This window comes from Nilaparvata lugens, chromosome 6, assembly GCF_014356525.2.
Source record: "Nilaparvata lugens isolate BPH chromosome 6, ASM1435652v1, whole genome shotgun sequence".
Taxonomy (NCBI): Eukaryota; Metazoa; Arthropoda; class Insecta; order Hemiptera; family Delphacidae; genus Nilaparvata; species Nilaparvata lugens.
Window position 1 is genome coordinate 22,412,293 of NC_052509.1, and position 27,557 is coordinate 22,439,849.

The 27,557-nt window shown below is 33.6% G+C and overlaps 1 protein-coding gene across 3 annotated transcripts; it reads left to right on the forward strand.

Annotated features, from left to right (window-relative positions):
* Positions 1-31: 31 nt before the first annotated feature.
* On the forward strand, positions 32-27,512 carry LOC111056103 (sorting nexin-14). Of its 3 annotated transcripts, XM_039430434.1 has the most exons (18): positions 32-598; positions 2,225-2,293; positions 2,993-3,194; positions 5,807-5,938; positions 7,658-7,857; positions 9,209-9,419; positions 12,170-12,284; positions 14,464-14,619; positions 15,095-15,210; positions 15,919-15,977; positions 17,067-17,102; positions 18,138-18,182; positions 20,289-20,439; positions 21,385-21,532; positions 22,238-22,395; positions 23,834-24,072; positions 25,299-25,477; positions 26,278-27,512. In XM_039430434.1, exons 1-18 carry the CDS (start codon positions 489-491, stop codon positions 26,694-26,696), a joined length of 2,745 nt encoding a protein of 914 aa, XP_039286368.1. In that variant the 5' UTR covers positions 32-488; the 3' UTR covers positions 26,697-27,512. The 3 variants fall into 3 exon arrangements, with proteins under 3 accessions (XP_039286368.1, XP_039286369.1, XP_039286370.1); XM_039430435.1 differs by lacking the exon at positions 18,138-18,182; XM_039430436.1 differs by lacking the exons at positions 17,067-17,102; positions 18,138-18,182.
* The last annotated feature ends 45 nt before the right edge of the window (positions 27,513-27,557 follow it).

Below are 27,557 nucleotides of genomic sequence, written 5' to 3' on the forward strand. Positions count from 1 at the left end.
AGTTACAGATGATGATTGTCAAAAATAGCAGCTGATTGAATGCTGAATTTCCATAATATATCAATGTGCTAATAAAAGTGAAGAGCTAAATAGTTGCTCCATCAAAATGAATATAATAATATTTTTTTGTTAAACCGTTTTGCATTTGCATTGATGTTTGTGAAATTATGAATGGTCATAATCAATTTTTTATTAGAAGCATTTTGTAGGTTTTCATCTTAAGGATCTATATTATCTTTGTATGCATTTTAGGTTAGGCAACATAACATAACATCTTAAAATATTATTTCTGATTCATGAGTCTTCAAGTTGATACTTAGTTTTATTTAATACTTAGCATGGAATTTCATAGTATATGAAATGAATTCAATCTTTATTTCAATCAAAAGCTTATTGCTTTTTCAAGTATGAATTGAAAATAACCTGTATTCAAATCAAAACATTGTATGCGAGTTCTCATATTTTCATTGTATCTTATAATTTAAAAAATGGAATCAAACGAAATAAATTCTGTCATTCATCATTTGTGGATTGACAAGTACGCTCGCATTGGACTTCTGAGCGTGGTTTCAATTTCTCTGGTGTTTTCTATGTTGAGGTGAGTACCGTATCAACAATTTTTTTAATGGTTTGTATTACACTAGACCACAACATTTTGGCGGCTGGAAAAAGTGCACTTTTGTCTATAAAATATTATCGGAAAATAACGTGGTTTGCTTGTATTAATCACATCATATTTAAGATTTATTTATTTACAATGCAAATGTCACTAATGTAATAACATTGAAAGATGAAATAATAAGGTAGTCCTTGTGCTATTTTTCTTCCAAATTTATAAGTAACATAGTCCAAGATAAGGTTAGAATATTTCACGTATACAAGATTATTTTATACACTCTATGTGATATATGTCGTATGGATACAGTGACAGAGACAAATAATAATAGAAAGAGATAAAAACAATTAAACAATTCGTACAAGTATTTTTAAGTTTTTGAGCCAGAGTATGGCCTCATCATCTGCTACATGCAATTTCTGTAATCTAGCCCTCCCTGGAATCTTGACAAAGAACACTCCGTAATGATGTTGTTCATGCTTTGCTCCTCACGACAAATATGTCTGATATACCCCATCGACGCATGTTTTTTGGCATGTCCTGTCCTGTTCTAAATCTGTTCAGTCTCACCCACACCTGTCGAGGCAGCTGAAAACCATTCACCCTCGTAGTTGGATCATCAACTATGTCTTTGTTTCTCACTGAAACAGATTGCCAAGCTTCGGTCCACAGTTGATGTGTTCGAGGGTTTCCTGCCTGTGGGGGGGTCTGCCAAAAAAGGTTTTCTGGATTTGAGCCTCAGTATGAGATTTGAGACTCTATGTGAGTAAAGTAGGGAATGGAATATTGTGTTGGACAGCTCAGATTACAAACCAAATTGCCCTAAACCCATTCAATCTATTACAGCCATTTCACTCGGGTCGCCAGCGTGGCTATCAATATTAGCGTCTCTCTGGTGTCTTAGCGTAATTTACAAACACGGCAAATGATTACACTCTCTTTCTCTGTTAGTCTATGTAATACGAGCCTTAGTGTTGAAAAATAGGCTAGTATGTATTATCTTAGAATAAACAATCATGTCCAGATTTCTAAGACCTTCTTTTTTTCTAAAAGTAGCCTATAGAAGTTTTCTTTGGTATTATTTATTTTTCATCATTTAAAAAAGACAATATTTTAAAACGTTTTTACACAAATTATGTATTGAAATATTTAACATACAAAGCTATTAAACGTGACTTGAGTCTGATTATGTGATTTTAGTTGTTTTTTATATTGTTTCAACTATAATTCATAAATGTAAACATAAATAAAAGAAAGTTCTCAAATTATTTAGATTCCAAAAATATTTTGTCGATTTACTTATACAAGGCCCTTTGTCTTCAATATTTAGGAGCTACCATGTTGAAAAGAGACACTCTTGTACTTGAAAAGTTGTTTTTGAATCAGGTGGGACAGATTATATTAATTAATGATATAATGGATATTTTAACAGCAAATCTCTATTAGTTAAAATTATTAGTCAATATTATCTTTTTGACAATCTAAGATGTGATTAATATACTTTCTTGGCTCTCATTTCCATATCATGGTGAATATTTGCAATCCAAAAATGTTACACTTTACTGATTTATAATTTTTCAAATCTATTTCTGTTTTATTTTATTACAGATTCGTCTCCGGTGTTGTTGTATTCGCTTCATATATCAGTGGTTTCTTCTTATTCCACACACTTTTAAAGTAAGCTATGTAATGTGTTAATTATTTGTCAATTAATCATTCCAATGATATGAAAATAATATATGAACAAGCTGATATATCTGGGGGTCTCGTAATGTAGAAAGTGGAGTACGTTTTAATCAGCCTATTAGTTGAATTAAGAAAACTCAGCTCAGAAGGTAGTGTTAGTGGCGCGGATTCTACTCGGTACATCACTGTGCGGTCTCGTTTTCGGCTGACTGAACTCTGAGACGCACAGTCTGTCAATGGCCTTAATAGTTTTAAATTATTGTTGTAGGATGAACGCCTATTTATGAAGGATGCAAATATAAACGTCTTTATATATCAAAGAAAAACAACCGTAATGTGCTCGTGCTTTGCAGGTACAGCATTGAAGAGAAAAACTGAAGGTGTTTATTTAGCACTTTCTCTCAAAAGGTTTACCTGGTAATTCCTTTATCTTCATTGGCCCTGGTTGCATCAAAACCGGATAAACAACGTGGTTTAACTGTATTTAAATAAATGGTAATTAAAATGTATAAATTGATGAGCTGAATAAACCATTTCTCTCCCTTTGCTACTATTCATGGTACTACATTCCCCCTAGGTCAAAATAAAGGCAGCGATTCTATTCTATTCATATGTTGTATTGAATGATTTGATTAAAATTAACGTGTGCTTGTAAATTTATTAACCTGAACGTGAATTATCTATTTTAAGGTACCAAAAGGAAATAGAGCAATGGTTGACGAACTTTATCACTAGAGGATCCAAAAAACAGACTTTCAAATACAAAACAAGAATTCAATTGAAGTGCAACATCTGTGGAGATGGATCTTGCGATCGAGAGCGGACGGTCAACACATCAAAGCCCTGGACTGGACTTAACATACCAAAACAAATCGACTCCGCCATTGAAGAGGTAAATTACTGTCTCATTGTGGACGTTCGCTTAGGATTTCCTATGTCCTTTGTAAATAACTTTTCTAACTTTTCGCAAAGAATGTTACGGTACTAAACAATAAATTCATCAATAATCAATTTCAAAAATATGAAGAAAGGAACAGACCCAAGTATTTTGTCTCTATCTAGTATCTCAAAATATCATGCTGTCCTACTGGTGTTACTCTGGGGTCCTGTCTGATTATTTGTGAAGACAGCGCATAATGCTAGATATAGGATGCACTGTTTCATGAGCAATGACACACTTCTGTAAGCAGCTCACTTCTTCTTCAACCATTCTGTCATCCTGTGAAAGTTATCCTTGATTTTTACATTTTTTTTAATCTTAAATATATACATACATAATTATACAGGGTGATTCTTAATTATGGTAAAATAATTTAATACGTGATAGTAGAGGTAAAAATAAGAAAAAAAGTTCTTATAAACATATATCCATAAACGCTTCATTAGCGAGCTATACAGGGTGAAAGATTTCGCCCGGAATTCAGTTCTTCTGGTGAAATACACCGATGCTGAATTGTTTGGCGACCAGTTCTTGAAAAACTTATGCTGGATTCATATGGAAAAATATCTGAAAAATTGAATAAAACTAGTCTGGATGCTGTAGTGTGAGTAGTTTTTGAGAAAGAAGTTGAAATATGCAAAAAATCTAAGTAGAGAAACAAAGACTTCTACTTTTGATGCCTAATAACTTTCTTTAATGACCACTAAACAAATAATTTTTCGGAATAAAAATTGTAGAGAATTTAATTCTGAGAAGAATCATGTAAGCTGTGTGAACTAAATTTGAATAAAAGTTGAATAAAATGTATTATTATGTAGTACGTTACACCACAAAAATTTGCTGTTTTATGAGGAGACTAATAACTCATAGGTTGTAGCTGATTGCAAATAAAACATGGATTTAAATAACAGCTGTTCAAAAACAGCTGATTTATTTTGTTTTAAATAAGAAAATATTCAAAAGAAATTATCAGCTGAAAGTTATTTTCAGAAATATTTTAGCTCACTGTTGAACAAAACAACAAACTGTAAGTTATGCCTACTGTAACCGCGCTGTGTTTTTTGTCAGTGCAGTTTAATGTCAATCAATCTATTATTTGGAGAATACTGAAAGAGCAACAATTACATCCATACCACCTCCAGAAAGTTCATACTCTATTGTCACGAGACTGTATTCCCCGTGCTGGTATTTTCCGATGGTTTTTAGAAACACTTGTTAACCCAAACTTTTTAACAACCGTTTTATTTACCGACAAGGCACACTTTACAAGAACAGCTATCGTTAACGTCCACAACCAACATATTTGGGCAGATGAGATCCTCATGCCATCAATCCTAATCGTCCACAACATCAGTTTTCAGTAAACATTTGGGCAGGAATCATAGGAGATCATCTACTACTGTTCGAGCTTCCTCCCAGGCTTAATGACATAATCTACTTAAACTTTTTGAGAGAGGAGCTATTCATCTTATTTGAAGATGTACCTCTTCAGTTGCGCCAAAACATTTGGTTTATGTATGATGGAGCTCCAGCACACTTCAGTGTTGCTGTTCGTGAACACCTGAATCACAGCTTTCCAAATCAATGGATAGGCCGAGGTGGGCCAGTACCATGGCCAGCTAGGTCACTAGACTTAAATCCTTTGGATTTTTATCTTTGGGGACACTTGAAAACCTTGGTATACAATACTCCGATTGATACCATTGAAGAACTCCGATTAAGGATTTTGAACGGAATAGAAATGATGAAGCAGACTCCTGGAATATTTGAACGGGTCCGACAATCGATGAGAAGACGTCTGAACATATGCATTCAGAACAACGAAGGTCACTTTGAACATCATCTTTAGTCTTTTGGTATAAGTTAAATGTCATTTAGATATGTTACATTCATATAAGAATCAAACTTTTCATAAAAAACCGAATATTTTATTTGCAATCAGCTACAACCTATGAGTTATTAGCTCTCTCCTCATAAAACAGTAAATTTTTGTGGTGTAATGTACTACATAATAATACATTTTATTCAAATTTAGTTTACACAGCTTACATGATTCTCCTCAGAATTAAATTCTCTACTATTTTTATTGCGAAAAATTATCTGTTTACTGGTCATTAAAGAAAGTTATTAGGCATCAAACGTAGAAGTCTGTGTTTTTCTACTTAGATTTTTTGCATATTTCAACTTTTTTCTCAAAAACTACTCACACTACAGCTTCCAGACTAGTTTTATTCAATTTTTCAGATATTTTTCCATAAGAATCAAGCATAAGTTTTCCAAGAACTAGTCGCCAAACAATTCAGCATCGGTGTATTTCACCAGAGGAACTGAATTCCGGGCGAAATCTCTCACCCTGTATAGCTCGCTAATGAAGCATTTATATATGGATATATGTTTATAAGAACTTTTTTTTCTTATTCTTACCTCTACTATCACACATTAAATTATTTTACCATAATTAAGAATCACCCTGTATATATTTGAGAAATATATTTGTGTTGTTGAGTTTGTACTGCTCGTATTTCATTTGAATTTGCTGTTTATTTGAATTATGGCTTTTGCAGTTGATCGATAAAACACTAGATGACTTTGTGCAGAGCTGGTATAAAGACATTTCAACTGATGCCAGCTTTCAAAGTGATCTGCGTAACTGTATACGTCACACCGCCAGTGTTCTGCTCAGTCGATTACTTGAGGTATGTTGAATATGTAATACAATTTTCAGAAACTCAACATAAAACTGGGAGATGATTGAGTTACTTTAGGATAATCTTTACTTTATCTACTCACCTACTTACTTTATTTACTTGATGGTGGATTCATGGAGGATCGGCAGCCTTGATTGCAGGTTGATTAGTTTGTGTTTTCCTCCCCTTCCCCCTCTCCCAAAGAGGCAAGATAACCTCTCTCCCTCACCCCTCCTTCATCCTCCCCGTTTATCTTTCAACCCAGCACTTCAAGAAGCGTGCTCGAGAAGTCAACAACGTTTCGTTCCGTTTCTCCTGTTCCGTGGCGTTCGAGTTGAATGCAATTACCTCGTTCCGTTTCATGATATATGTACAATATCATATAGGCCTACACATGAAGACAGGATATCACCAGTAACTTCTACACTCGAGATATACAGTCCACTTCCTCGCCAGTTCCAAGGTTAGTGCAAATTAATAGGCTTTCTTTTGGGGCTGTCGACGTTTTCGTGAATTAAATCTTAACTGTACCCCAATCCATAGGTTTGGGGACAGGACGGGATCACCACTTGATCTAACTTAAGGATAATCTACAGTTATTACCGTAATCTTGAGTTATAACTTACTGTGAATAATACAAAAGTTTAGACTTGAATAAAATATCCGCGTTTGAAAATTGGAAAAAACTCATATGATTAAATATATTTAATTTGACCATATGAATAAATAAGTAAAATGGTAGATGGAAATGAGTAAATGCACTGTAATACTTATTTGTAATGTAGATATACCATATACATAATGTATATACTAAGTATATAATACATAATATTATGCATTTATATAATATATTATAGCTGGCTGACCTTAGTAATCACTGAGAAAGAATATTGCAAAATCAAAGGAATCTTCATGAATCTTTACCTATTAGTAAAAATATTATGCACTGAAAACTGTCCCTTTAACTAATTTACTTAGATATCTTAAAGGAAATAATGGTTCAAAGAACCTCAAAAGGTTCAAAGAACCTCACACGTCAACCGAAGCTTATTGTGTTCCCAAGTAGTATGTTAGGCAAACCAATACCTGTGTCCTTTACAAGAACCAGGAGTTTTTCCCTATGCTAACATCCCATTCATCACCTGGTTGCTTGGCGCAATCCAGTGTGATATACTTGGAAGTCTCTTCAGACTGATTAGTCCTCGTGACCAAAATGTGTTCCACTCCTGGCCTTCTTTGAAGGTGCTTCCGCTGAGGAAGGGGCGGCCAAGTTGCCTCTAGAGCGCCTGGCCACCCTTGACTCAGCCTCTTGACCTGCATTTGTGCTTGAGGTTTCACCCATCTCTGGTCTCTTGGGTTTTTCTTTTTGCCCCTCCGAAACTGCCCTGATGGGGCAGATCCCGTGGGTTTGAAGGCAAGGCAACTTCTGGAGTTTGCCTTGGAGTCCCTTTTAGTCGCCTCCTACGACAAGCAGAGATACTGTGAGTGAATTCTGGTTTTCAACACATTCTTGAGTACGATGTTCCCCAACCCACAGGGGGCGTCTATTAATAATTTTACTTACATCTCCAAATAGCAAGTATACAAAAATTCTTGCAATGAATTCATTTAATAGGAAAATTCACACAAAATATACCCCAACATTCTCTTTGTACACTTTCATGATGTGTGTAAAATGAAAGGTCATAGATCACTATTTATATTAGATATTCAATTTATTTGTTACAGATTGATATTGGCAAATTTGTGAGTAATAAGTTGGTGCCTGCAGCTGCAAGGCACCTGGAGTCGCAAATCAGAACAATTAAAGGTGAGCAGTTCTGTCCACATCCCACCATTTTCAGCAGAGAGACTGAATTGAAGTATCTGAGGTGTGTCACCTCTCAACTACTTCCTTACCTGCTCCAGCACTCCTATTTACATTGCAAGTAAGAATTTTCATTATTATTCTCATTAGTAATTTATCCATCTAGTGAAAATTACATCTTAACGTGACGTGAGCTTTTTCTACTGCCATTTTTCCCAAAATTTAAGCTCGTCGTGGATTCAAAATTCAATTTCTTTTTGAAGAATGATAACTGGGATATGATTATAATTTAGTATGATTACTATGTAGTGAAAATGCTTATCATACCGGCTCATTTTGTTGAAATCTGTACAGGAGTGATTTATGATTCGATTTGCTGCAGTCATAAATTATATTTTTCCTTTGTCTGTGAAGAAAATTGTTTGTGGGTATATATATGTAGCCTATAAAGTATAGGCTATATACATCATAGTATGATTATGGGTTCCAGGATAAGCTATTTCGATCAGTTTCATCTACGATTTTATTCCGATTCGCCATTTTTTTAATGAGTTGTTCACACTCAACAAAAATCAGATTTACACTAAATCTTGGTTAGACAGTATAAAGTAGTTTTCATTGAATATTGATATCTATCACAACCTTATTGTTGAAGTTCGATGTTTTTCGATGAGTTACCTGAATTGGCGACCATGGCCATGGAAAGAATACGCATAGTTTACGAGCACTGCACTCTTTCGCTGGTAACACTTGTATTGAGGTGTAAACTAAAAATAACGAGGTCTAACTAATTGAGGTTTTTCAAAAAATGAGAAAATACTGTCTAGCAACTTTGAGTGAGAGGTTCGAACGATGCGTTATGAGCCTGTAATCGACTTCATCGTGCAGAGAAGAGCAAGTGACTTGCTATACTAGGCCTAGCTACCAATTGGCAAACTCGCTCCCGGACAGAGGTATGCGACTAGAGCCCCGGAGTGATAGCACCGCGCAGGCGTACTATGTAGAAGATTACGAAGACATTGCAACTAGAATAATAATTATATTGTTGGCGGTCGTGTGGCGCTAAAATATGAAATTGATACAGAAATAAGATATATATTTATTCAGTATGATTAATAGCCTATGTAACAACTCTTCTAGATTTTGTTAATTTTATACTTTTACTTTTGTTGATTTAATATCTGTTTAATTTAAAGTTTTCTTGTCTTTCTGAACTTTAAAAAGTGTGAACTGTTTTTATTAAGAGTGAAAGTGACATAACCTACATTTTTATTTGCACTGTATAGTATAAATTGGAAATGGGACAGTTTTGGGCCTGAGCCTGTTGTGCCTTTCCTCATGTCAAGTATTTATGCTCAATGTGATAAATAAACAACACAACACAAAGTACATAGACTATATTTTGTGGTGTTTTAGAGTTTAGAAGCATTCAATCAGACTGTAATGTACATGGAAATGTGATGTATTTTCAGGATCTACAGTGTGTTAGTAAGAGAGATAGTGGCAGGTTGGCTTCTGCTGCCGCTGGCCGATGCTCTGGCTGACCCGGCCATCATCAACAGCCTTCTTGTGCTCGTGCTCAGCCGGCAATCGTTCACTCAGTATCCGGCCAATGACAACATCGAGCAAGTCGAATTCCTCCAACATTTCGCCAATGCCAACAATAAAGTGCAACATCCTACGGTATGTATGAATCAGGCTGGCAAATGTTTGTAATCGAATTATCGTAAACATTCATTTGAATAGTGAACTAAAGCATAATTTTACTTTATTGTAATATTATTCGATTTTTACAATGATATAGAGTTATACTAAATGATGAACCCATTTTTAAAATTCATATTTAGGCCTACTAATGTACTGATATGAAATAAACTATCTTTTTTTTAAAATAAAAATTCAAGTTAATTTATTTGCCATAAAATTATACCTTCATACCAATGGAAAAGGAGAATTCCGAAGTTTTTTACAATAATAAATTCCTACATTTTGATTCGGACAGTATAGCCTAGTATAAATTGGAAATGGGACAGTTTTGGGCATGATCCTGTTGTGCCTCTACTCATCTCAAGTATTTACACACAATGTGATAAATAAATAAAAATTGATCACCTTTGGCCCCTTTCAGATTAGACAGTCAGGACGTGCAACCAGCCGGGCAGCCAGGTCTCGTAGTTGGCCGGTCACTCACTCTGTCATGGGCACTGTTGAGCAGACACACGGCAGCCACATTTTGGTTGCAGGTTGTCTGTCGAGACGTCAACCACACCACAAACCAAAAAGTAGCTGCCTCAGTCTAAAAACAATGATCTGTGACGGAGTGAGTGACTGACCTGGCTGCCCAGTTTTATAGGGGGGGCCTATGGTAATTATTGTGGAATAAATTTGGAAAAACTGAACTTTTTCTTTTCATTGGTATAAGAATTGTTAATTTCGGATCAGGAATTTTATGAATTTCTAAAAATGGTTCCATCATTTAGAATAAACCTGTATATCTAATCCAGACTAGTAGTCCAGTCAAGGAAAGGTTATAGAGGGAAAAGTTGGAAAGACAATTTTTGACACCGCCGTTCTGTTTAGGGTAGTAAGGAGGTAAACATATCAAAAGTCCCCAAATTTTTGAAAAAAATACGTTTGCCACCAATTTTTTTTCTATTATTGCTTTTATAACGTTTTAAAAATCGACGAGAAGAGTTCATGCTGATTATCAGCTTATAGAGCATTAAATTCTCTTCAATTTGATGTATAATTTCACACTTCTACGAATTTCCCTACACCTTTTGCAACTGCTTTAGTGTTGAGTGTGAAATCTCCATTTTTGCAACAATAGAATAATTGACAAAGGAATTTGGAGGGAATGTTTTAAACAAAATTTTTGACTTTACAGTTTTGTTGTGACTAGTTAGGAGGAGAACATATCAAAAGTCCTCATTCCTAACTCATGTGCTAAGGGGATGAGGGTGGTTTAAAAGTTGCATTTTTCAGCGTTTTGCTTCCACGCTCATATCTTGAGAATAATGGGTTCAATCGACATGACTAACAATTCAAAGATGAAGCTTGATAAATTCTCTACACTTTTCGTCTAGTAGAATTTTGTGATATTTCAAACAGTTCCCGAGATATTTGCTCTTGATGGAGTGTAATTGTTAAAATAACAGGTTTCTATCCAATGTTTTGCTCTTTCAGGGCTTATAACTCTCCAACAATGCATCATAAAAACTGATGCTTACCGTAGGTTTGTAGAGCATTGAATTCTATTTGAAATGATGTATTATTTCACTATTCCAAGTTTTCCTTTTATTGTTATAGCAGTTTCAATGTAGGGGGTGAAATTTTCGTTGCTGCAACAAGTGTCAACTCAGCAGTTCCACACCTTCAACAGAGGGGATAAAGATGCGCAATTTTGCTATGTTCACCTATTAGCTAGTCCAAATAAAGCTACAAAGTCAAAAATTGTGTCACAGACACCCCCTTCAAATGTCATTGTCAAACGTTCAATTGTTGCAGCAATGAAAATTTCACCCCCTGCATTGAAGCTGCTATAACAATAAAAGGAAAACTTGGAATAGGGAAATAATACATCATTTCATCTTAGGATACATAGTTTTTGAGTTTTATGCGAGAAACCGAAAAATTGTACCTTTAAACCACCCCCACCCCCTTAGCACAGTGGGTAGGGGTGTGGACTTTTGATATGTTTACCTCCTTAGTACTCTTAACAGAACGGCGGGGTCAAAAATTTTCTTCCCAACTTTTCCCTCTATACCCTTTTTTGAGCATTCATTGCCTGGACTATAGATATAGAAAACTTTGTATTTGTTGATCCATCCATCTATTCATTGCTCTACATGACGTATCATTTCTCAAGCATTTCTGGTTCAATCAAAACTTCTTGTTTATGTAATCTCCATGCTCCACTCACTCTTAATTTATTCTTATATTCTCTTCATATTCAGCGTACATTAATCATCAACGTATTACCATTTTCTACATCAGGGATTCACAACCATATTTCCTCGAGAACCCCCTAATGTCATCCCCTAATAAAGCTTCAATGTCACAAGGACCCCCATCAATCCTGAAATTAAAAAGTGACCCCCCCTGCCAGCACCCTTTAAGGCTGTGCAAAAGGCACAAGATAAAGACTTGAAATTTTCAAGATAAATTCTCCATGTTATTGCTGATTGAAAGAAACGAAGATTTCATAAAATATCACTTTTGAGGAAGTTATTCCATCTACAAAAAAAAATAAATAAATAACTCAACTAAACGTTATTGAGGTAAAGTTAGTGACTAAAACTGTCAAGAGGTAAATAATACAAATGGCTGCTAATGTTATACATGGTTGGTACTCTTATCATTTCAGATTATCAAGTACTTGAACATTTACTTAAAATCTAGAAATTAAATTAGGTCATTCATATTGTTTTCAGGCATTGCAACCGGATATGTGTATCATTCTGAAAGAGCAGTCTTTATTGTACGCTTTCATGCAGTTTCTCAAAACTCAGGGAGCAGTTCACATCCTTCAGTTTTGTCTAGACTTTGGTGAGTAGCAACTCAATTAGGAGAGAAAATGGTACAAAATATTCCTAGTGAGCCTGGTGACGATTTGCAACCAGACAATCCCCACAATCCGCAAGATTATTTTACTTTTCAATATGTATCAGAGACTGAGGTTGTGGAGGCGATCGAGAGTCTTAGAGGTGCATCTGGGCCTGGTCATGATGGCATTACTGTATCTGTTTTAAAATCTGTTAAAAGTATTGTTGCCTCTCCACTCAAACACATTATTAATGTAAGTTTTGAACAAGGTATTTTTCCAGATTCTTTTAAAACAACTGTAGTAAAACCAATATTCAAATCACAAGACAAAAGGAAAATTACCAACTATAGACCTATAAGTTTACTTTCGAATTTGGCTAAAATAATTGAAAAATGTGTAAAGAGACAGCTACATAAATTTTTGGAAGTGAATAATATTCTGTCAAAAAATCAATTTGGTTTTAGAGAGGGGATGGGAACACAGGAAGCAATTGCTGCTTTTGTTCAAGAAACAATCTTAAACTTGGATGTAGGTAGGAGACAAATAGCTATTTTTCTTGATCTTGCAAAAGCCTTTGATACAGTTTGCCATGATCGTCTACTTGATTGTCTCCGTAGCCTTGGTCTTGAGGATGTGGCACTGGGATGGTTTTGCAGTTATTTAAAGAATAGGCAACAATGTGTTAGAGTCAATAACACTGTTAGTGAATATAAATCTGTTAAAATGGGAATCCCGCAGGGAACAGTGATTGGACCTTGCCTCTTCCTGATCTATATTAATGACTTTTGTAACCTCAATTTAATCAATGGGAAAATATTTTCATTTGCAGACGATGCAGTTTTAATTTTTCATGAAGAAAACTGGGCTAGCACATATGACTCAGCTGCTAGGGGACTGGGAGAAGTAAAAAAATGGCTTGATAGAAGAAAACTGACTCTGAATTTGTCCAAAACAAAATACATCTCTTTTTCCTTGAATATACAGAATCAGCCAGTTAATATGTCACTTGTTTTGCATTCTCCAAATTGTCTTAGTCATGTAGATTTAGGGTATTCAGTTAATTGTAATAAAATAGAGAAGGTTAACAGTATCAGATATCTTGGAGTAATGGTTGATCAGCATTTAAAGTGGGATGTACATTTGTCGCAGCTTACTACACGATCTAGAAAACTTATTTATTTATTTGTGAAATTACGTTCTGTTTTGCCTATGAAAGTCATGAAGATAGTGTATTATGCACTGGCACAGTCATTGCTCCAATACGGTATTGTGGGTTGGGGTGGTGCATATACAAATGTTCTAAAACCAGTAAAAACAATACAAAATTTAATATTAAAAATTATTCTGAAAAAGAATAGAATGTATTCAACAAGATTGGCTTTTTTGGAATTTTCAGTTCTACCGATTAGACAGATATACCTGAAACAGATCATATTATATTATAAGAAGCTATCACTTTTTCATTTCATTAATAGAACGGATTGTGCTATTACAAGACGGGAGGAGTCAGGTCTGGTTACTGTTCCTAGATTATTGACTACTGCTGGTCAGCGTAGCTTCATATATTTATCTCCATTATTTTTTAATATTCTTCCAAGTAATTTGAGAGGTTTACTCGCCCAAAAAAACTTTGGACTACATTTGAAAAAGTATCTGGTTAGCTCTCATGGCTGGGATAGTGCCGAGAATTTCTGGATTACATTAGTATAGTAATTATTCCAATTGAATAGATTCCATTTTGTACCACATCTTATATCATGTTATACACTGGGCTAGGCAATATCAGGTCATTATTATAATTTATTATAATTTACAAATTTTGTTGCATTCTAACACATATTGTATGTAAATATATTGATCTATTATAGCATCACTGATTTATCTTGTTTATTGAAAGGATTTGATTTTAGTTGTTAATGTATATACTGTAATGTTAATTAATAATAAGTAAGTAGTCAAAGTACGGCTGCTCCTTCCCCAAGCTCGAGCTTGTTCTTTTGGGGAAGTAGTTCCTTATGTTTATTTGTATTTCCTATTGACTCATTTTGTTGTTATATTTCTAAATTGTGAATTATTGTAATGCTTTTTCAAGGAATAAATAAATAAATAAAAAAATTAGCAATCCTGCAAAATAATAACTAATTGAGCAATCAATTAACAAACTGTTTTATCTGCCAACAGAGGCTTTCAATAAAAAGATGCTGGTTCCAGAAATGGACACTGAAGAGCTGGATAGGCTGTATAAAGATGCCTGGGATCTTTATTCGGTCTATTTCAGTCCACATTCTCCCGATGCCATCCACTTTCCAGAGGAGTGCATTACCGGCATGAGAAAAGGTACACATAACAATTTCCAACCTCATAGATAAGATTATTTATGAGTTTGTGGTTTAAAATTACTATTAATAATCTTTCAAATTTCCTTCAATTGTCTTATCACAGGCTAATACTATCACCCACCTGCTTATACTGTAGAGGATTACTCTCAATTGATAACTCTCGAATTTTAAGAATTGGACGATTGGTAATTCATTAATCCAATTCCATGTACTTAATAATAAAAACAAAAAAAAACATTAAAAACATATACTCAATAAAAATTTTCTTGATTAACCTCATTCTAATTAATTAAGTTTTTAATGTATGATAACACTTCTCTTATATTTCCGTTGTTTGTTAGCAGACTCGCATATCTTTTATTTACGATGATGTAATTTTATTTTGTGTTGATGTTGCAATATTATTTCTTTTCGTTCTAACAGTAACTATAGGATATTTTTTATTAAAATAGTATTTTTTTTCTTATTTTCAGTGCTGTCGAAGGATGTTACAAAATTACGCACATCTCCACCTTTGTTCCAAGCTTATGAATTCGCCTACAATCTTCTAGATTCAACATACTGTACTGAATTTCACTCCAGTGATGATGTAAGCTCTACATTATTTTTACTCTTTTAATTTTCTGAGTAAATTTTTCACTTTTACATCAGTATTTTCACTTAACTTTTTTCAATGTGATAAAAATGGCTCCTATGATTATTTATAATTTATATCAACAGTACAAGTTAGAACACATTGGAAGAAAATTATGCTCTTCTTTACAAAAAATTCAATTAATCAATATTTCCCTATGTAATTATATTTGATCCATTTATTTCACTTCTACCAAATTACATGTTTTCAATCTATTTATACTTGATTATCCATGTCATTATTCAAAGGACCCCGTTGACTTTTGTTGTGCCACAATTTACCTGAATCTTCAATTCATTTTATATTCATAATAATAGTTTTGATAGTTTCCATAGTTCATCTGCATGAGAATTTATACAGCTTTCATCTGTGTTAATATACTCTACCTTTTTGCCTTCATGTGGCTTATTTGAGAAACGTTGAGAAAGTGGCACAATAATAGTTAAAACAACTCGGTGTATATTTACTTTCATCTAAGGCTCCGTACAAAACAGAGTAAAAGAACATTTCACACTGCTCCTCTCTCTCAATAAATTTCTTTGTTGACAAGATTGAGAAACTAATGCACTTTCATTTTTTCCATTGCTATTTTTTTTAAATTACAGCAAATATTAACTAAATCGTTTTCATATTTGTTAATAATGTATATTTTTTACTTTTCAGTTTTATGTTTGGCTGTGTGGTCCTAGAATCTGCAACAGTGGAAATAAATCAGAATCAAGGTGAGTAAGTGAACGCTTGATAATATTATCTTGAAGTTTAGAATCGATTCAAATTTTTGTTCTTAACATTAAATTGAAATTAGTACGGTATACGTTTCCTCAACACACAAAATAATTATTGAAGACATTAGAGTATGTGTTCATGATAGTTTGCTGAGGCTTCTACAGAACTAAAGTAAATGAGAAGAGTCTTACTAGAATTTTCCATAATTTTAGCTTTGAATAGGACCACATAAATTGAAAATTTTTCAATTTCATCATATATTTTTATAGATACATACAAAGCATGATACTTCGCTTCAAGATTATTAGTTTTACAATATTTATTCTAATAATGTAGATTGAAAATGAAATATCTACTTGTATTCAACAATTACACGAATTTCTCATACAATCATCAAATCCTGCACAAAATGTTGAAAAGCTATTGCTAAATATCACATTTATTATCACTTTTAAACGACCCATTGTTTTAATGAATGCATGAAAATTATTTACAGTAATTTATTGTGAGTGCATATTTTTATTTTTAAAGTCATTTGAATTTACTAATATAGATTTTGTACTTTACTAATAGATAAGTTCTACTTTGAAGTGTGGTTTTCCAATAATAATAATCAATTGGATACATTCGTTTTCTATTCAACATTTTATAAGGTAATGAAACTTATAAGTAGTAATTTTCTGGGTAGCTTTTACAGTTCTTATTGCATTCGATTCAATGTGTGTTTAAAAGCTGTTGCATTTGTAGGAAAAATACATTCAAATAAGCTTTGACCATTAAGATACCTTTTAGCATCGTTTCTATTACGTAATAAATAAGCAATTTCTAGTGTTTATCAACTAGATTATCTTTATTTGCTGATAAAAAAATAGCTTATTTAGAAATTTATTGAGCTTCCTGGAATTTTCAAACTAAATTAGTATACTGTTTAACAATTTACAAATATAGGCTAATCTTTAAAACATAGATCTTTGTTATCAATTATAAAGTTTTTCATATTCATATTGTATCAAATTCTAATATTTTTCCGCACATGAATTTTTCTTACTTACTCGCACATTTTTTTATTCATGCCTTCTCAATAGCTCTCCATCCTTACCTGGATCTCCTGCTAAAGGAAGGTGAGAGTCTTATTTCATTGAAATAAATTTATTCATCTAACACATTGAAATTGAAACTAGTTATCTTCCATTCTTCATTGTATTGCGACTATAGTCTTATTGGGGTCTTGGTTTCCGTTATAACTTCATGAATCTATATTTCTGAATGACCAATTTCAATCTCAAAATTTCTTTTTATTTCTTCTTTATACTTCATTTCTTACAACAAGAAATAGTAATTTTTTATTGAAATAGTAATTCCTAGACTAAAATAGCTCATTATATTAGCAATCACCATCATTAGTCATTTTTGATTATTACAAAAGTTGATATTGTTCATTTATCTATTTATTCAGTGGTAACACTACTAACTCATAATATTTAACAATTGATTGTTTAGCATTATTCATGAGCTATTATTTTACAACATGAACAATAACATAAAATATTGCATGTTCCATACAAAATGATACAATTAGTACATTAGTCATTTCTACTTCTTTTTGAAAAACTTGATTTAGTCTATTTTGTCTGATCAGTTCTGAAGGTGATATTATGGAAGTTATCCATACTGAATAAAATACTAGATATTATCCAAACACAGATTTATTAAAAAGTGAGACTTTTTTATAAATGTGTAGTTGAGTCTTTTTATTATCTTGTCTTTTTATTCGGTTAGTTGATTGTATTTGACAATTTATTTTATAATAAACTGATATTTCAAGAGCATTCAAATATAAAGAACAACTTAACATGATTGTAAAACATTATTAAGATTATATAGTGAGGCGACATGATTTACACAAAATAATTGAGATTTTACATAATGAGGAAAGTGGGCTTCATCAACAATTATTTCTCTTCTTTCAAAAATAATTTATCAATTTCTATTGATTCTTGATATTTTATTGATTTGATTCTTACTTCATTTTTATCTCTCACTCACCATTAAAATATACATCACAAGGTAATTATCAATACCGTAAATATTTTTCCAAGGAAACATTTCTCTTTTTTGTTTTGATTTTATCTAATTTGCATATCATATTTTTGCAGTTCTCAGCGTAATATGAAGAATGCCAGAAAACATAGCATATTAAGGCATGTTGGTATACAATTTTATTTTCAATCGGGTTTTTGGACTGCTGCATTTTATTGAACTTCCAATGCACTTTTATTCTGCTTCTACTTAATATCTGTGTCTTTCAAAGCAAAAAAAAAACAAAGACTTTGGTTTTCAGCAAAGGACCAGTGCTATTGCTTAGTTAGAAAATTTGATTCCATGTCAAAGCACAGTTCCTGTGTGGGTTCTTGGATTAGACTTGAATTAATTTTTCCATCAAGTTTTACAATTATCAGTTTTATAATCAATTCATTAAATTTACTGAATTAAATTTAGCTTTAATAACTTTGCTAAGTTCAAATTTTATTGAATTGCTTCAGCTGCAAATTCTCTTCTTCCCATGTCATAAAACTTTAAAGGATGTTTTAAAGAATGGTTTTCTTCCATGAACGTAACAAAAAACACAAAAATACATTCAATGCGAGTAAATAAACAAGAACATATTAATTATTATTCTATTTGACTTTGAATTCTTTTTTGCAACATAAAAATGAAATAAGGTTCAAGGTATTTTTCTGTTGCATGAATGTAGAAGTTTCATCATTCCTTTTCAATTAATTGAAAGAAAATCCGCAATAAATTGTTACTAATTTTGTCTGTATGTATTATATATGGTCAAGCTAAGCTCCCAGTGATTTGTTGGGTTGGTGTTTTTTGGTGGGGTCTATGTATTTTCTGTCAATACAGCACTTTTTAAGTGTGTATCACGTGTCGATTCAAAGAATATATTTCAGTATGACTGATATGGCTTGGTATGTTATTGACGCTTCTCACCAAAAATAAAAGTTTACTCAATCACTAACTACTGATACTAATGTCAGTAGTTACTTAATCACTTCATGGGAATTGTCATAGTTAACAATTTTTTGGTAATTAATATGGGATTTATTGATTGATTTACACTTTCATTCAACCGATTCAACTTGGTTCGACAGAGGAGTAATTCAGGTTTCATATCTCATTGCACATAAATGTTCATCATAAATATTACCACTCATTGATCTGCTTCTTTGCTTTATGTGTTCATAAAGGTGCTTCCACATTTTTTTGCCGAACGTGGACGAACATTGTTCGGCCTAACTTGTTCACTGACGTCGTGATATAAATGTTGAACGAACAAATTAGTGCTCGTTCTGAAAATGCTAGTCTACTCTCTGGAGATGATTCAGATTGAGGCAGCAGTGTCCTGTATATTTTTTTCTAATGGTTTTTAGTTATGTATCTTAGAAAAAAGTTTCATTGCCACCATAGCAACGCTGGGATTTTTTTCTTCTTTTTGTTTTCTTAAAATGTTCCTCTTTTTGTGAGCTCAGTCTGATTTCTTCGGTAGGCTTTGATCATAAATTTTAGTTTATCAGAGATTGACAATGGTGTAATAACCGAAACCGGTCTTTCTAATTATCAATAAATCAGTGGTTTTTTGACAATTTCTTAGTCTTTTTCATTCAATTATAATCATCGTCTAGCAGACTCGTGCCATTTCACACACGCCAGTCTCGCCACAATATGCGCCTAGCTTTGCCTTGTCAGACTGTAAAAACCTGACATGAAACATTTTTTTCATGATTTCACTGAACATGTTCGGCCGAACAATGTTCTTCCATGTTCGCCAGATGTGGACGCACCTTTAGTATAAATTAATAAATGGATGTATTAGAGATAGGTGTAAATAGATACACAAGTTTTTATTGATATAAATTTCTTCTAAAATATTATTATTCTAATCAGTAAATTAATTTTATAGACAATTCATGATACAAATTTTATAATTTCGTGTAGTACTGTAGCCTACTTCATTTTAATATTTTGCCTATCAATTGATTTATATGAAATGTCTTGTATACTTCAAAATTTTGGAATTGAGTTGAAAGTTCTCATAATTTTCTATTTTTCTACTTACTACAATTTTCAGGCAAGTTCTAAGAAATGTTCCAAATCTAAACCAAATTAATGAAAATATTTTTCAGCCAGTGATTCATGCGCTCTTTAAATTCTTGAAGCGCGTAAATAGAATAGAACTATCTTCTTTGATGAGTTATATTTTGTAATTTTATGGTGTTTGAAACATTTATGGTATTGAACAGATCTGGTAGAAATCAAGATGGCGCCAGTGCAGTATTTCGACTAGGAAGTCGTTTAAATAAAATAAAAGGCGCCCTAAAAGCAAATCCGGTTATGGAAGGACAAGCATTCACTCTGGATACTGGACTAGAACTTGAAGCTGATCCAGAATATGTGAGTTTCATTTATACTTCCAAATTATTGATTAAATCCACTTTCATTTATACAGTATAGTGATCGAAACTGGAAACGAGCTGAAGTAGGAATACAAAATAGCTCGTATTTGGTTATTCTCGATAGAACTATTAAGATTATAAGATAGAGAATAATTATTATAAAAATTATTATTATTATTCCCATCTGTAGATAGAGAATAGAGCACCTGTAAGATTATAAAATAGAGAATGGACCATTAATTGTTTCAATTGCACTCGCATTAAAATTAAACCGCTCTAGACACAGTACAGCAGACACGTTCCACTAGAAGTAGAAATATTTATCTACTGAACACATCACTCACAATATCATAACAAGTTTGTTGAATATCATCAAATCATTTTTGATAATTTAATCCTTCCTGGGACCAGTGGTCTGTTCCATGACAATTTATGTGTTCTTCAATTTATAAATAAACTTTATTATTTTCTTAGTAGACTTATAATATTTTGAACAGAATAGATCCGTTTTTATTTGATGACGTAGAGACGTTTGGACAATACCACTCTACCACTTGACCAAGAAACAGAGAACGCTGAGCTAAGTAATTAAAGTCTTTGCAATAGTAAGTACTCGTATGTGCAGATACTTACTACAATTCTCATAAACTGGCCACTATATCAGTATTTTCAGTTCTATCGAATATCAGGAATCGAAACATTAATGTTGCTCAATATATTCCAAACACTTTCAAGTATGTTGCCAGGTTGCACAAAAGCCTGTTAAATTTTTATCATAATTAAATGTCACGAGAACCAATCAGAGAAGGATTTTTCGATAAGAAAGCTTCTCTGATTAGTTCAGTGGCGAATAACACGATTAAAATTTAACAGGCCTTTCTGCAAACTCAAATTCAACATGTGTTAAACTGATATTTATTTATAAATGTTTGCAAATTGACAGGCAGAAGCACTGCAGTTTTGTGAGCCAGAACGTGATCTGAGTGCTTGGAGAGTGTCAGTGCCAAATGTATCACAGAAATTTGACCCGACAACCAATAAGTGTGGCCCTGCCTATACAATCAACGTACAACGCATCGATGTTAGAGAAGGTGAGCTGTTGTCTACCAGCATTTGAATAAAATGAATGACATTGTTATTAATAATACAGTTTCTATCCAATTCAATTTGTTCATTTAATAATCTTAGGAAAGTAAGAAAAAATCTAATAAATTATTCAAATTCACTGTCTAAGAAGCTTGTGCAAGTAATACTTGATTGTAGGAATTGATTCATCCAGCAGGTAGAGTAATATCTACTCACTCAGATTGGATAAGTGAATAATTGCTCTTGCTGTTCCTGTTGGATGTGAAACTGCTCGAGTCAGCCCCATTAACTTTAAACTCATTTCCCAATTGTTTGGAACTCACTTTAAGCTGAAGATCTATTCTCATCATCATTCTTCCAATTACCCACGCACAAGCCAAAGGCATTCCCAGCAAATAAAGTTGCAAAAGGCTTTTGCTTGATTAGTTTAATCTTCCAAATTAGTTCAAACGGTTGATTTCCAAAGTATGTGTATCATCATATAAAAATAAACTATTATCTTATTTCATCATTTATCATTTTTCACTTATTGGCTTTCAGGGTCCAAACCTTCATATTTACAATTGTATTTCTTTCTATTAAATCTGATTGAATCCTGATTAATCAATCACTATCGTTCATGTGAATCTCTTACTTGAAAATATTCTAGTCTTTCGTTAGCTGATACTTGTCCTGTACTTCTTTTTATAAATATTTATACGTTTCAACAGGAGATAGCAGCCAATGGACAGTAGAAAGAAAACAAGCAGACTTTTACACTCTGGAATCGAAACTGGCCGAATTCCATGGAGAATTTTCTGATGCCCAGTTACCGACGAGGAGGCTGCTAGGTCCCTCTGCTCCGGGATCACGCAGTGAGAGCACCCAGGTATATCATAACTTATTCAACAAACTCCAATTAGTGATTCATATGCTCGATGAATTAAAACAATCTTGGACCATAATGTCCAAAATTCGCATCATAATCAAATAGAAGGATTTATTTATATTTTATGTAGTAAACTGAACCTTTAAAAATGGAAGTCTAGTCGAATCTAGTAACTCAACTTTTCTATAAATAAGTGGTTGTGGCAATTTCAAGTCGTTGTTGAATAGTATCACTATCGCCAGTAAAATAGTATCACTTTGTAGACTACGCTCCACCTGGTTCCACTAGCAACAATCAGTCAATTAAATCGATCGTGATTATTATTTTTCATTTATCCACTCTATCATGTATCATTGATATACTTGAAGAAAAACACTATTGGTTCTTGCCCAAAACTGTCCCTCCTAGGACATTATTTCATACAAGTGAACAAATATAGTTTATGTCATGTATTATTATTTTAATCAAGGATACATATAGGAAAAACAAATTTTGTATTTAAAAATAGTAACGATTTTTAATTTATACAAGAAATGCATAAACATATTCAGTTATTATTTGAGGAAATATATTTCTCCTCCTTGGACTCTTCATTCGTGCGTGGGGAAAGAATACTTCCCCTGATAGGCTTTAAAAACTTGTTGAAAATAAATTACATCTATTTCCAAATAACTTTTGTTCATTATAATATTATGTTGAAATAACGCAGAGAAATGACGCACATAGTCCAAAATTTTCAAAATTGAGATTTTCATTGTAACAGGTGGCTATCATGCTGTACTATTGCCATGTAAAATAATACAGAGATATATTGAACATAGTCCTAGATATAAGCAGAAGAAGAAATAGCATACAAAGTAGTAACGCACAAAGTCCATGGCTTGACATGTATAATAACGAACAAGATCAGAGGAAAAATGAACAGAGTCCATGTAGCATTTTCTTCAAAATCGTTCTCCTGTAAAATTTGCTTTTTGAGACTATGTGTATTATTTCTCTGAACCCTTCATGTTGAAATTTGTATAAATTGAAAAAAGTCCATACAATTTGGGAGCGGTTTGACTCAGTGGTCGCGCTGAAAAGCTATCGCTCAGATAAGTTGAGAATCATGCACCTGCTACTCCCGTTGGAAGGGTGTCCGCTTGAGCCAACTCCTCTGAATATGATTCATGAGTTGTTAGATCGCTTCCCGGTGGTTAGTAACCCATCTAAAAATGTAGGTCCATTCATCTCTCATTATCATCCTCTTCATTACCTACGCACAAGCCTATAGCTCATGTGGGCATCACACTCAGCAAAAAAATCACATAAGGAAAGATTAACATTATTCATATAGGGTAGAACAGTATGTAGTTGCTATCTTAGTTGGAAGAATAAACTCAAAAAACTTAATAAATAACAAACAATTATTGAAGCGTTGAATGTGTTTGTTGGGTAGGTGTACGAGGAGTACCTGCACAAACTGCTGGCAAAGCCGTCACTGCGCGGATCAGACCTGCTGTACTCGTTCCTGTCTGACCCGGGGGAGTTCGTGCCGGAGGTGAGTGCCCTTGGCCGCCTGCTGCGGCGCTCCGTGCCCGGGGTGTCGGCCCTCACTCTGCGCAAGGAGCGCGGCCAGAACCTAGACCCATTCATCAACACCTTCTTCACCTCCACCGAGACCAGGGCTAAGAGCAAGTGCGTACCAACAAATATATATTCCTATAATTGGGTTGAGAGGGCATGGTTACAAACATAGTGGAGCGACGAAGCTCAAAAATGAAAATATCTTCCTACAGTAGGACTTCTTATGTCCCAAAAACAGAGTTTCGTGGGCAAGTTCGTGAAGATGGAAACAGGCCCAAATTTTCTGATTCTAGGGTACCTCAGGATATCCGAACCACTTGATGCGCATTTGGGGGTCAAGACTGGACCGCGTAATGGCCGATTCAAAATGGCGGATTAGGCGTTTGTTAAAACGGCCATAGAATTGTTACTATCAATGATAGAGACCTCTATTCGATGGGATTCGAATCAAAATGAACTGTTCTACATAGGTTGTCAATACACATTTCCACCTAAAACATGATTTTAACCAACAACCATTTTTCAAAAACATTCCCTCAGATACCCTAGAATCATAATATTTGGGTCTGTTTCCATCTTCAGGAACTTGGCCACGAAATACCTTAAGTAACCCTACTGCTACCTGAGGTTATCATTTTACTTTCTTGAAATTTAGTCCATTTCCACTCAAAAAAAAACTTAGAGCCGGTTTCCGAGCTCGGGATTTAGCTAAGTTCTAGACTTTAAACAGCTGGAGTCAGAAAAGTGGCTTACCGAAATGGGACGTAGTCGCAGTTTTTATGACAGTCTTCATTTTATCATTTCTATAATTAGAATGGTTTTTCCTTGACAAAATTAAAAATTCCTGAATAATTCAGAATAGCTGAAACTTTACACTATTTTCTCTTCATTTTATTTTGTAGTTTTTCGAAATTCAATTTAAACGTGACCATGACGATTACTACCCGTTTCGGAAAGCCGATTTTCTGACTCCAGCTGTTTAAAGTCTAGAACTTAGCTAAATCCCGAGCTCGGAAACTGGCCCTAAAAATTAAATAATTTAAATAATAATTTAAAATTTTGACGGTTGAAATCTGGATAAAATAACACAAATATTGCACTAGAAACACCATTAATTATGCAGACAGACGGACGTCTGTGTGAGTTGCAACGCACATTCGAACACCTGGGGAGTCTTAAATACGTATTAAGACTTGTTCTGGAGAAAGTATTAATAAAATTAATCTATTTTTACTTATTGATTGCATGGTTGAATAATAATGAGTATAATGTTATCCAATTCATCGTTATCTCCTAAATTTGAGACATGTATATTTTAGTGCTATTGTTGCTTACAGTAAAATTGAATGGAAGGATATGAGCGAAGAGTTGTCACCGAGGAAGCAGCGAAACATCACTGGCTCAATATTCATGAACAATTTGGGCGTGGGTGAGGAGATGCTCAGTTTGAAGCAGCCGGCTCCAAAGGGCACTGCTCTGCCACTCAACTGCCCCTCCGATTGTCTCGTATTCTTGGGTAAGTTCCAATACGACCAAAAACGCTTGATATCAGAAAACGTGTTACAGCTCTTACTCCTAGATCTATAATATGATACTAAAACATGAAAATTCGAATACAGTATATAAACAATAGAAAAAAGACTAGGATGAAATTGAAAACTGGTTTTGGAGATGTAAAACTGTTCAATAAACACAAACGGCTTTCTTGAGTTGAATTTTATTCTGGTACAACTGCAATCGTTGAAAAATACTTGATAGACCATTACCGTATTACAAACTTTATTATATGAAACACATAGCGACATAGGAGAGGCTCCACCTTCTCCAACATCTTGTTGTGCTAGGTCTTGGACGAATCTGAATCTTTTACTCTATTTCAGCAAGGAAACTGCCTACCATTGCATGTGGGAGTGGGATACAACCTCCGTAACATCACGCTAATCTGTTATAAAAATCAATTAAGTCTACCAACTTTTACACTGCATTGAACCTACTCGTTATAAGATTTCTAAGGTTAGCCACTAACTTAGCGTTTCACAGGAAATTTCCAACTATATTGTCGAAAACCGAAAGTTAATGACAGTCGCTTTGATTGAATACTCTTGGAGGATAGCTGTAACAGAAGACTGTTCACATGTCAGTCGAAACACGAAACGTTACGTTAGTGGCTGACCTTAGTAGAGAAAATCATCTTGCTGTTACTATTTCGCCATAATTACATTCAAATGCTATTCGCCTGAAAATTAAATTCGAATTTACATTATTGTGTTGTCTACTTAAATGACAGGTATTTACAATGTGTTGTTTATTTTGCAGCCGTGACTGCGTTCGCCCTACCTCGCCAAATGCTACAATTGATCCTGGCGTTGAAAAGCATTTTTGGCAAAATACTAGACGCCCTCATTGCCTCATATGTGAACCAAAAGATACGCATCCTGCTCATTCCTCAGCGCACCGCCTACCTTATTAGACTGCTGAAGTCAGCTGTTTTCGAAAGCAGACCCCAACTGGACAGGCTGCATCTAGCTGTCACCGTTGAGAAGATGATCGACGATTGCGGTCGATTCACAAAACCTGTCTACTTTGCTGTTTATTCCGCGCTACAAAACCCTATCCAAAATAAGCAGCTCTTCTACACACTGATGGATGTTTGTGTGCAGGAACTTTTTCCTGAAATGCGGCATGAACCTCAAAAGAATTGTGATACTGGAAATAAAATTGATAAATCTATTTAATAGATCAGCAGTCCTTCGTTCTTCCAAATTAATATTTTTACTTTCGCCAACATTCCTTCTGAATTCAGGAAATCGAGTATCATAATATATTATCAATACGTATTGTGTTGCTGATATCAGCTTTTGTAATTTAAACATTGTTTTGGTTTGGATTATTATTTTAATGAACCAAGGTTGAACTGTGTAAACTGTCATCTTTTAACATGTCTCTCATGTTACAAGTCTCAACCTGATCCCACCACTTGATGTATCATTGAGAACATATTTCAATAGCATTCCAACGAATTGTCAACTCTACGAGTATACCTTTCATAGAAGTATATGAACATGATATTGCTCTGAAATTTTAAAGATCTATGTTATTTCATGTTGTTTTTCTGCTTTATTATATACTCATTCTGTGTTTCTAAATAATAAATCCATTTGAAAGATTTTATTAAATAATACATTGAAATTTCTAGTCAAATTTAATTTTATCGAGTATTGTGGCCATATTCCAAAGAGAAATAGAGTACTTTTACCAAATTATTCTCATCTACTAATACAATAAATTCAACTAGAATCTACATCACAAAACGTTACATTCATTATTTAATTATATATGGAAGAAAACTAGAGTAATGGTTTTCAGAATTTGATATTAAAACTTGCATTTACTATTACAAAATAATAAATATTAAAAATATGATCATCACTATGAATCTCATATTGTATTATTTTGAACTCTAACATTCCCGTATCAGGCTTAGGCCTATATATTGTGGTTGTAATATTTAAATATATGTGCGTTATTAAAAAATGTGGTATTTTAAAATCGTCTTTCTTTCCTAGAAAACCCTTTCCAGCACTATTTATACGACT

Coding starts and splice junctions, on each gene's coding strand:
- LOC111056103 (XM_039430434.1), top strand. CDS start 489: ATGGAATCAAACGAAATAAATTCTGTCATTCATCATTTGTGGATTGAC. Junction 2,294..2,992: donor TTATTCCACACACTTTTAAA/GTAAGCTATGTA, acceptor ATCTATTTTAAG/GTACCAAAAGGAAATAGAGC. Junction 20,440..21,384: donor TTGAAGCTGATCCAGAATAT/GTGAGTTTCATT, acceptor GCAAATTGACAG/GCAGAAGCACTGCAGTTTTG.